Source organism: Toxorhynchites rutilus, chromosome 3 (assembly GCF_029784135.1).
Source record: "Toxorhynchites rutilus septentrionalis strain SRP chromosome 3, ASM2978413v1, whole genome shotgun sequence".
Taxonomy (NCBI): Eukaryota; Metazoa; Arthropoda; class Insecta; order Diptera; family Culicidae; genus Toxorhynchites; species Toxorhynchites rutilus.
This window is the reverse complement of record NC_073746.1, coordinates 234,366,936-234,379,424: the sequence shown is the minus strand read 5'-3', so window position 1 is coordinate 234,379,424 and position 12,489 is coordinate 234,366,936. Positions and strand designations below refer to the sequence as shown.

At 39.9% G+C, this 12,489-nt stretch overlaps 1 protein-coding gene across 2 annotated transcripts in view; it reads left to right on the top strand.

Annotated features, from left to right (window-relative positions):
* Positions 1-12,489, top strand: part of LOC129776801 (bumetanide-sensitive sodium-(potassium)-chloride cotransporter) — a 92,149-nt gene that overhangs the window by 65,441 nt on the left and 14,219 nt on the right. For both annotated transcript variants that reach the window (XM_055782659.1, XM_055782660.1), the window contains 4 exons: positions 2,463-2,577; positions 9,866-10,490; positions 10,551-11,245; positions 11,305-12,109. In XM_055782659.1, the coding sequence (XP_055638634.1) occupies positions 2,463-2,577; positions 9,866-10,490; positions 10,551-11,245; positions 11,305-12,109 (2,240 nt within the window). The remainder of the gene's footprint in view (positions 1-2,462; positions 2,578-9,865; positions 10,491-10,550; positions 11,246-11,304; positions 12,110-12,489) is intronic.

Here is a 12,489-nt window from a genome sequence, read left to right as displayed (position 1 = left end):
TATATTCCACTAAATAGCAATTTAGCTCTTAGATTAAAATGTTTCCAGTCCTAGTAACTGAAATCGGGCCTCGTAGGATGGAAGATTGGATCATTCCATGGAAGATGACGTAATCCATAACGGGTGAGTTTCTTTTGAATGGATTCAATCACTGCAATGGGGGGGTCTTCGTAGCCACTTGGTTACGCGTTCGCTTACTAAGCGATCGATCGTGAGTTCAAACTCAGGGCCCTCAATTGACCATCTTTGTGTTATTATAGAATAACTACGTTCACGCAACCATCATCAGCGATGGAGATCGATCCACGGTCGAAATAAGATCGATTCATCCATACAACTGCTCTGCTCTGCAAGAAACATCGGGCTGCTGTTCTATAAATAACCCAACAATGATCAATATCAACTGTCTCCGCTGTCCGGTCTGCTGAACAATGGAAGAACAGATAGAATACCCTTACGCCTAAATGGCTACTACAGTGTAATTTACAATTTATAGAAACATTAACATATGTACATGTACACGGTAAAAACCCGGCTCTGTTACATATTAAATGCTAATGAGCCTAATAAATAAATAAATGGGATATATATATATATATATATATATATAATCACTGCAATCCACAATACCAAACCACCACGCCGAATTTCATAACCGATTGAACAAGCATGCATGAAATGCTTTCATTATTAGATATTAGGTCAGAGTAATGCAGCTTAGTAATGTGCTCCCGTGGCCGAGTGGTTAGCGTCATAACTAACATGCCGGGTGTTCGGGTTCGATTCCCGTTCTGGTCGGGGGAATTTTTCGTCAAAGAAATTTCATCCGACTTGCACTGTGATCACGCGTATTCTAGAGCTTGCCACTCAGAATGCATTCAAGGCGTGTTATTTGGCATAGAAATCTCAACTAAGTACTAATAAAAATGACGCAAGTAATACTACGTTGAGACGGCGAAGTTCCTCTAGGAACGTTAGTGCCATTGAAGAAGAAGAAGAATGCAGCTTAGATATTAAACACTGTTGGCTTGAGCGTTCGGTGAAAAGTTATATCGTTGCATTTTTTGAACACTTAGTGTGAGTAACTTTTTTGAGCACCATTCTACAAAAATATTTATCGGATGCTGTAATCGGTATCAATCAGCGGAGTTTCGCACTGTCATATACATATACATTTCAACATCATCCGCATAGAACGATCGACTAACAGTTGGGAGGATCAATCCGATCTCGTTCATGAACATAGAACATAGCAACGGTCCAAGGTTGCTGCCTTCAAGAACTTCTGATCTGTTGGTGAAATTCAGATCGGATCCAATTCGTACACTTATCTTCCGGTTCGTAAGGTACGACCTTAACCAACGAGTGAGTCTTGGAGATACACCAATCTTCTCGAGTTTAACAAGCAGTATGGTGTAAACAACCTTGTCAATAGCCACCTTGAGGTATGTGCACACAACGTCCACCAAATTATTTCCCGATGAAATAGAAGCTGCCCAAAATCGATCGCCACCTACATTTCGTCGTCCACAAGTATGCAACATTTGTACTTTGTTAGACCCTTGCTGTACAACTTCTGATGGTATTTTACCAAATTAGAATTAGTTTCTGTAATTGATTTGGCTATTAGCACGAAAAGAACGGTAACATTCTCGCAGACTTGTTCTTCGGTTGTCATTGTATTTTCGGCAGTATTATCTTGATTGTTCCCGTTGCCTCAATACCGAACGCAGCTCCTAATCGTAAAATCCTTTACGACAAATCTTTGTAGATAATGCATGATTTGTATGTGGTTCCGATGACTAAAATTGACTAATTGTATTATTATGAATGTGTTAGACTTTTTTTGAAGGATAGAACCATTATGCTCATGTAGCGTTTTTTTAGATTTAGATTTACTTAAAAACTGAATAACTGAATACTGAATACGGAAGAAACACACTTCACACAATCACACTTTCGTAAGATGATTCAAAATACCGAAAGACTCACTAAACTACACTGTTCAATGAGGCATTATTCATTCCTGCAACACGATATATTTCTTGTATACGTCTATAGGTGACGTGTGCAAGAAACATAACATTGCTTTCAACTTGGATATGGTCCATCTTTCGCTGGCTTTAGAATTGCTAACCACGAGGTGATGTAAAATAAAATTGATTTTCGTTTGATGGCAAAAACACTGCTGCTGCTACCCAAGTTGCAGTTACGCTGCATCATACTCTGATAGTGTATAATAGTCAATTGATTCTCATCCCTACACATCTAAGTCAAGCTGTGTGGAAACATTCCCTCCCGATGCTCAGCAAACGGTCCAAGATGAATGTTCAAATGTTTGAACGAATCCAACTCAAACAAGTCACTTACGGTTCCTGTTCCAAATCGCCACCCTCTTCGTTATTCATGCAGATTTCCCGGTGAGATTGCATACTGATGTGATTTTTTTTGTACACTTGCAGACATTTTACGCGGGAAGCCCTGCCACGTGTAGATAACTACAGAAACATCCTCTCATTCCAAGCCAACAATCGGCCAACGCTGGACGAGCTGCATCATGCATCCATCACCAACAAGGTGAGTGCGCAATGAATATATTCAATATGACATCAGTTTTTCATAGCAGCGGTTCGATGATCTGTTCGCCCGCTCGAGTAGCATCCCTTGTTGCCACATTGGTCCATGGAAGATAAATGTTGTTTGGAGTTAGTATTTGAGCTTATCAATTTTTCCAACGCTTTACTTTAATAAAGGGAACATATACATATTTCCCTATATAATTATAATAGCTTCGAACTAAAAATACATTATCCACCTAACCCAAAAACCTAAAATCCCGTGAAAGCCACATTAAAACAGCAAACCATTATTTATAAGCAGCTTTTCCATTCGACGCCCTCCCAGAAACATCTGGTTGTGTGTGTGTGTGTGCTCTGGTTTTGAAAAGTGTGTACACAAAAACATGAATTGGGTGACATGAATAGAACTATCGTTCCGCATGAAACTCTACACCATCAACTACATCCCGATGTTGGCACTGAAGGTGACTCTCATTTACTGCGAAGCTTTTACCTTGCCACTGACAGCCACATTTTGGAATGGAAAAAAAAATGTTTGAATAGATTCTGACTCAAACAATCCAATAATAGACTCAGCACTGGAAACGATGCGGAGTAAGTAATTTTGGTGACAAACTGTAGTAACACGCGCCGGTATGAATGAAACGCGAAACCGTGAGTGATCCGGTATGTGCCGCCCACTCACCATTGTTGTTGCCAATTAACCTCTCGCATCGAGAGGTCGACTCGAAAGAATGGAATTCATTCATGACTATCCGATGAAATGACAGCGAAAACAATTTCTACCAATTAACAATTGGTGCAGAGTGATTCTGGTTGCCGAGAGAAGATATATGTTTTAATTAATTTCCATCGTGACGATAAAGCTCAAAAGGTCACTTTTGTTGCTATAATTGAAACCTTTGATCCATTAATTCGCTATGAAAAGAAAGTAAGTGTTCGATTTGGTATTCATTGTTATGAAATTTTTGCTAATAGAAGTACCGGTAATTTTCTTGTTTTTTTTCAAAAATTAATGCTTTATTCCGCAAAAACGGTTACAAATTTAATATTCAAAGTATTGCCCATCGCTAGTCACAACTTTTTTCCATCTTTCTGGCAATTCACGGATCCCTTTGCGGAAATAATCGGTCGGTTTGTCGGCTAACCACGAATCGATCCAATTTTTGATTTTATCAAAATTGGAGAAGTGCGGAGCAATGTCCATTTCACCGTTTCCAAGTATGTTTTGATCGGTTTCGCAACATGGGGGCGAGCAGGTTCAGGCTCAAACGCATCAATTGTCGTCGGTAAAGGTCCCCCGTAATGGTTCCATTCGGTTTTAGCAGCTCATAGTACACCACACCCAGCTGGTCCCACCAAATAGACAGCATAACCTTCTGGCCCCGAATATTCCGCGCGGCCGTCGATGTTGATGCATGTCCGGGGTATCCCTACGTTACCCGACGTTTAGGATTGTCGTTAGTAACGATTCGATTAAAAAAAACCCTTTCTTTTATGCCGTTGGAGCAGTTGTTCGACGTCTGGTGGCTTCAATTCATACGGCACCCAATGTCCTATCTATCGGATCACTCCCATTGCTTTTAAACTGATCGGATATGGTTTGCTGAGCTACTCCTAGTGTATCTGCAAGTTCTTGTTGCGTTTCTGACGGATCTTGATCGAGTAAAGCCTCCAATTCTTTATCTTCAAACTTTGTTGGCGGTCCGGAACGTTCTTCGTCTTCCAAGTCAAAATTACCACTTTTAAACCGTGCAAACACGTCTGACACGTTCACTTAGTTGGACATGGTCACCATAAACTTCCACCAAAATGCGATGACATTCCGCAGCTTTTTTCTTCATACTGAAGTAATGAACTAAAACTAAACGTTCGCGTTGGTACGAAAATCGACATATTCGAGGTGGCAAAAAACTATGTTGTTTACGCTTCAACTTTTTGACATATACTGAAAAAGACGCGCAATGACAGTAGCTTTCCAATGAATGTCTGGAAATTTTATTCACTGGAATAATAATCAAGTTACGCCATCTGTTGTAAAACCGAAGAAACTTATCGGTACACCTAATATGACAAATAAGTCCTACGAGACCGCCTAGTTCATACAACGATTTTGTTCATGAGCTAGAAATAATAAATGCATGTGAATCATTTATATTTTCTGGTGGAAATATTTTTGATATCAAGAAATATTTGATTGAAACGATCAATATTTTCTAAACCGAAAGAATGTTTTCGTTCTTTTCATATCAGTAAACAATCAAATCTTACACTGAAGTTTAATCAAATTGCTAAAACACGCGATTAGAAGTTGCATTGCAAGGTTCTATCCATGTACATGTGGTCCAAAAAGAACTCCCTGATTTCTTGGAGAAAGGTGGAAGGACCGGTGCGGCGGTATAATGTTTTGGTCGAATAGTTATAGCCCACCACATACGTTATTCATGAATAAAGATGAGACCATCTGAGCGTAGCTGCAAACAAGCAGATTTTTTGGTATTGGACGGCTGTTAACCCTAGAGAACTCATTGAACAATCTTGACATTTCTATGTTTACAGTATATATTCTGTCTCAGATCCTCTTTCACCGTCTATCGTCAATAGCAAACAGGTTTGTGAGGAGTTATCAGGCCGAATCCCGACGATGCACCAGATCCTTTGAACGTGCCGCGACCATCAATTCCCTACGCACCATATCTTCGTCGACTTCAAATACGCATATGATACAATCGACGAAAACGGCTGATGAAGCTGACAAGACTGATTCAGGCAACGATGAATGGTGTGCGGATCTCAGGCGATCTTTTGGAATCGTTTGAGACTCACACAGGTCTTTAGCCGACCTTTGGCAACCTTGCCATTTCGGCTAATCACCTGGAAAATTCGTGTTGGAATACTATTTACCAAATTCTGCAGAACGGATTTCTCGATATTTTCCCATGTCACCGATATTGCGGTCTTGAGCTCATCAATCGTGGTGTACCGCTTTCCTTCAGTATAGATTCTGCGTACAAGGATCCTCCTAAGATTTTCAACAGGATTAAAGTCTGGAGAGCAAGCCGGGCAGTCCAAACTATTGAGTTTTTGGTCCTTAATCCATTGCTTAGTTTCCTTGCTGGTATGAATAGTAGTATTGTTTTGCTGGAATGTGAATTTTTGTGACGATATCCACGCAAAAACGGTTGGAGAAAGGATTCCAGAACATGTATGTGTGTGGCATATAGAGTAAAAGTGTAAATAGAACTTAATTCAGACCTTGTCCCCCGTTGCTATCGTGTGAGCAAACAGCGGCAGAACGGACAATGTCTTAACACACACATCGAGCCGAACTCGTCCCTCGCGCACACACACTCTCGTGAGCGACTTTCCTCCACATCTCCTCATTCTTGGATCAACGCTCGAGAAGGTGAGTTGCACAGTATGTAATCCTTGAATGATGTGAAAGTTGATCTTGAACTTTACGGTTGCACAAAATCCCGCCCAATCCATGCATGAGCCTCCACCAAAAATCCTGGTTGAAAAGTACTGTTCTTCCTTCCGTAAATCATGCCAGTACCCGTTGAAACCATCGGGACCATCCAAACGGCTCAGACGTCTTCCGATGTGAGATTGTGTAAGATTAGGAGGTTTAACCTTTTAAGCCCTCTTTATGTAAAGAATTTTAACAAAACTTGACCAATTGAAACATTTAAACTCAAAGATTGCTTTATTTGCATAAACGATTTTGAAGTATTCGAAGCTTTCCAGATTATTTCCCGATTATCCGGTCAGAGATCCGGTCTTTTTTAATGGACGTTTAGCATAATTAAAGTCACATGTCTTTTTTGTAAGAAGCCACTTCTCTGAACAGCTCGACATGCCAAATATTTTTATTTAAAACAGTCCATCCACATGCCTTGCTACATTAGATGTTTCACCACTATATCCTGTACTAAATTTTATCATCTTTCAAATGGAAACAACAAAATCATCCTACGTAGCGTACTTTTTAATGTAGAGCAAGGTTGAAGCAACAGAGTTCAAAACAAAAAAAAAGTTGAAATTCGAACATATGCGTAGAGGGATGTTTTTCATCAAATATGATCGTCTATCACTTCCTGAGAGATTCTGGAATAATTTGTTTTTTTCATGTGAGAAAGTTGTCTTCTGGCTTTAAGGGGATGGATAAAACATTAAATTCTTCTTTTTTATTAAAAAAAAAGAAAATATGTGCATGAAAAACGAATAAAAATTTTATTTCAACGGTATTATATACGGGATTCGATTATAGTGAAAAGTGAAACAAAATCTAAGACTGTATATAATCGAGTCCGCCCTGTATTTTGAATGACATTTTTCCTAAAAATTTCCTAAAAAGTTCATTTATTTCTCAAAAACATTGCTGTGAATCATATTTTAATCAGAAATCCATTTAAGTTATTTATGTTATTTCTAGTCCTGATTTTTTTAATACAAAGTTAATAACGCCCTTTAAAAAAATCAGTCGCAATTCAAATTGAACATCAGATAATAAAAATTGTGATTTTGGGTAGTTGCCTCTTTATATATTAGGCTGTCAAAGAAGTCCTGCGGTATTTTTTTTGAATTTTCATTTGTTCATAAAATTAGTTACAATCAAATATGCGCCGTTTTGTTCGATGACTTGTTCCCAACGAGATGCCAACTTCATAATACCCCTGTTATAGAAGCTCGCTTCCTTATTGGAAAAAAAAACTCGGATAGCCAATTTTCACAGGCCTCTTTTGTGGCTAAGTTCTGACTACCTAGCTTGTTCGCCGTGGACAAAAACAGGTGGTAGTCACTTGGTGCAAGATCCGGACTATACGGCAGATGCAAAAGAACCTCCCATCCGAGCTCCCGGAGCTTCTGGCGCGTCACCAAAGAAGTGTGTGTCCTGGCGTTGTCCTGATGGAAGACAATGTGGCCTCTGTTTATCAAAAATTACCTCTTCTTCATGAGTGCTACCTTCAAGCGGTCCAGTTGTTGGCAGTACAGGTCCGAATTGAGCGTTTGGCCATACGGAAGCAGCTCATAATAGATTATTCCTTGACAATCCCACCAAACACACAGCAGAATCTTCCTGGCCGTTAATGAGGGCTTGGCCACCGTCTGAGCCGCTTCAGCGGGCTTCGACCACGACCGTTTGCGCTTCACGTTGTCGTAAGTGACCCACTTTTCATCGCCAGTCACCATCCGCTTCAGAAACGGGTCGATTTTGTTGCGATTCACATGCGTCGATACGGTCAAAGATGTTTTTTTGCGTCGACGTGTGTGGCACCCATACATCGAGCTTCTTTATGAATCCAAGCTTCTTCAAATGGTTAATAACGGTTTGATGACTTATCCCCAGCTCTTGGCCGATGCTACGGCTGCTACTACGCCGGTCTTTCTCGGCTAATTCAGCGATTTTGTCGCAATTTTCGACGACAGGCCTTCCGGAGCGTGGCGCATCTTCGACGACCTCTACACTAGAACGAAAACGTTGAAACCATCGTTGTGCGGTGGAAATGGAAACTGTATCGGGTCCATAAACTGCACAAATTTTATTGGCATCTTGAGATGCATTTTTGCCTTTGTCATAGTAGTACTGTAAAATATGTCGGATTTTCTCTTTATTTTGCTCCATATTTGCGACACTATAACTCACGAACGACTTAACCAAACAAAACACTGTCAAGGACTATATTATAGCGCGCAAAAATACCTTTCCAAAAAGCTATAGTATGACTCGATACAATGAATACAACTAGAACTACGCGCTTACAACGACACCTCGCGGAAATACCGCAGGACTTTTTTGACAGCCTAATATAAGGTTTAAAAGAAATCGTAGATGGTAGCGTCAAAATCGACTATTTTTCAGCTGATTTGGCGTAAAATTGCGCCATAACCCCTTTTTCAGTTACAAAAAAAAATATTTGAGTATTGCATGACTGTAAAATCAGGGGCTTGATAGTGCTGATGGTAAATGCGCCGGTTCACCAAGCCGGAGGCTCGGAGTTCCAACCCTGCCATTGTCTAATATCTTTTTCGGGTTAAAAACTCGTTCGACAGCCTTGCAGCATAGAGCAATTCCAAATGAAATCGTCCTAAAAATGCAGATTTTAAAAATATGTATTTTTGATTCGAATGAAAGTTTGTATTCCGTTTGGTTTGGAGGAAATATGAGTTTTCCACAGCAATTGGGATTTTTTGACTCAAGTGTAACTTTTGGAAAGGGCGTATCGATTTTAGTAAGAGAAATCTTTGATAATTTATATCTCAAAAACTATGAGTCGTACCGAAATAGTGTCATAGAAAGAGTTATAGAGTGCTGATGTTAAAATGTGCAAAAATTAATAATGAGAATAAAATTAGTACCCTTTTTCTATTTACAAAAAAACTTTAATTTAAATATTTAAAATATGTATTTTTTCAGTTTTTTTAAAATGTTTTTCATACAAAATAGAAGTCATACACAAAATTCAAAAAATGAGTCCAAGATGATAAAACTTTTTTTGAAGAACTTTGAGGATCAATTTGCGGATCAAATCGAATTTTTATGAATTTTCGAAACTTCGAATTTTTGTATGTTAACAATCATTTTTAGCCACAAATTATGAATCCTGATGTGATTTGAAACAAAAAAGCTTATTATAAATCTCCTTTTAAATGCAGCCATTCTCGAGATATTTAAAAAAATATTTCTTTTTTTTCACTTTTTTTTATAGTAAATAGACTCTTTAAATATGTTTGTTGAAAATCATTTGATTTTCAATATGTTTTTCAACGTAACTCCTATACATATTAGGTGTTTATATTTTTAACCAGATGATGTATTTGGAAAGTTGTTGAAAATTATAAGCAAATTAATAAAATTTCATGAACATGACCTTATAACACGACAAACATATTAAAAGAGCCTATTTACTATAAAAAGACAATAAATTAGATATATTTTTAAATATCTCGAGAATGGCTGCATTTAGAAGGAGATTGATAAAGTGCTTTTTTGTTTTAAATCACATCATGATTCATAATTTGTGGCTAAATCCGAAGACCCCCGATTCATTTATATTTCAATATCATCCAGCTGTCTTGCAGCATGAAGAGAACAGTGAAGTTTTCAAATCTTTCCGTAATTATCATTTTTTTTTTACTTTATAATTAGAGTCGTAATATTTTCTATTTCACATAAGATTTTGAATCGGTATTGGCAAGTTTGAATAGATTTAAAGATTTCATCCGAGATCATATTACTGGAGGCGTCTTTTTCAGAAACCACTAACCCATTTATCACTTCACAGGAAACAATGCGCCGCGGCACAATTCACGTGGACATCGGCGAGACAGAGGGTGCCATTAAGTTTGGTTGGATCAAAGGAGTGCTGATGAGATGCCTGCTGAACATTTGGGGCGTTATGCTGTTCCTGCGGCTCAGTTGGGTCGTCGGTCAAGCCGGAATAGCACAGGGGGTGCTGCTAATTATGATAACGACGGTGGTTACCACGATAACGGCCCTCTCAATGTCAGCGATCAGTACCAACGGGGTGATAAAAGGCGGAGGGACGTATTACATGATATCACGCTCGCTTGGTCCCGAGTTTGGAGGTTCGATCGGATTGATATTCGCACTAGCTAATGCCGTAGCGTGTGCTATGTACGTGGTCGGATTCTGCGAGTCACTGACCGATCTGTTGGCCACCTTTGGGGCCCAGATTATCGACGGGGAGGTACAGGATATTCGAATAATTGGCTGTATCACGATAGCCCTCCTGTTGGGGATAGTTGTCATTGGAATGGAGTGGGAAGCAAAAGCGCAGGTTGTGTTGCTTATCATCCTACTGATAGCTATCCTTGACTTCATCATAGGAACAGTCATAGGACCGAAGTCAGATTTGGATGTTGCGAGGGGGTTTATCGGGTACAATGGTAAGTATACACAAAATATAATGGTAAATCCATAACACATCGATTTTTCTCATTTTCAAGCGTCACTTTTCATGGAAAACATGAAATCAGACTACCAGCCCGTGAAAAACGTGAACCACGATTTTTTTTCGGTGTTTGCTATCTTTTTCCCGGCCGCCACTGGTATTTTGGCCGGTGCAAACATTAGCGGTGATTTGAAGGATCCCTCGAAAGCCATTCCCAAGGGTACTATTTTGGCCATTATTCTAACATCGTTGTCGTACATTGTAATGGCCATCATGGCAGGTGCAACAGTGGTACGTAATGCCAATGGCAATGTCACCGATATAATCAATGGTTCGTGGGCATTCACCGAGTGTGCTGTGGAGGAGTGCGAGTTTGGTTTGCACAACTCGTTCCAGGTGATGGAGCTTGTGTCCGCATTTGGACCTATTATCTACGCTGGATGTTTTGCGGCGACGCTTTCATCGGCATTGGCAAGTTTGGTATCGGCACCGAAAGTCTTCCAGGCGCTCTGTAAGGATAAGCTATACCCCAAGATCGGTTGGTTCGGAAAGGGATTCGGGAAGAATAACGAACCGGTTCGTGGGTATATTCTAACGTTTGTTATCGCGATAGCTGTGATTTTGATTGGTGAACTGAATCTGATTGCTCCCCTCATTTCGAACTTCTTCTTGGCGGCATACTGTTTGGTGAACTTCAGCACATTCCACGCCAGTTTAGCGAAACCGGTTGGCTGGCGTCCTACGTTTAAGGTTTGTTTTCGAGTAAAGATATATTTTAACCATAAGTATAAATCATTTCATTTTTACAGTATTACAACATGTGGCTTAGTTTGATTGGTGCTATCCTCTGTATTGCGGTCATGTTCTTAATATCCTGGCCAACGGCGCTACTCACTTTCGCTGTGGTTCTTGCACTATATCTTTTTGTGTCCTATAGAAAGCCAGACGTGAACTGGGGCTCCACGACTCAAGCTCAAACGTACAAAAACGCTTTGATGTCCGTTCAACAGCTGAACAATGTTGAGGATCACGTGAAAAACTATCGTCCACAGATTCTGATAATGAGCGGTCATCCTAGCACCAGACCGATTCTGGTGCACTTTGCGTATCTCCTGACGAAGAACCTTTCGTTGATGGTGTGCTGCCACGTGAACAAGACTCAAACGTCTCAGAAGTATAGAAACTATTTGCAGCGAAAAGCAACGGATTGGTACCGTAAGCATAAGGTCAAAGGTTTCTATGGCTATGTTGATGACAACGATTTTGAAACGGGTGCCCGGGCTGCGATGCAGGCCAGCGGTATTGGGAAGCTTCGCCCGAATTTGTTGCTGCTGGGATACAAAAGCGACTGGAGTAAATGCGATGCGATCGAGCTCGAGCAGTATTTCAACGTGGTGCACAAGGCACTGGATATGTACTTATCGGTGGCTATTCTAAGAGTTTCCAAGGGTCTGGATTACTCACAGGTGCTTGGAGAAGACGTCACGGTGAAGCACATTGCCGATGCGCCTCGCTCGCTGGTGCACAACGACAGTACGAATGATCTGGCTGGCCAGAACAAAATTGGCTCCTTGCACGGAAGCTGTGACTCGCTTAGTCGCAACATCTCCCAAGGTAATTGAGTTATTTGGTCCATTATTATTTCGAACTGATTGTATAAAGTGTACATAGACTGCATGTTTCATAATAAAATAATATAAGCGCCTACGGTTATGCAAATTCCAGTCTGGTAGTCCAGGAAAAACATTACAACCGGCTCAAAATAAGCGCATGATTTTGTGTATCGTGGAAGTAAATTCAATTTGTTATTATTCGCATATTTGTTATTATTCGCATATTATTCGCATATCGGATTTTGTGTATTTGATTCTTGGAATTGCTCTAATTATTTCTTCTTAATTGTATAATCCCACAATCGAATGAACTATGCTTGTGATGCATGATGCATTTTTTCGATTCGGCACCACATAAAATACACGCACACGAATAAATTG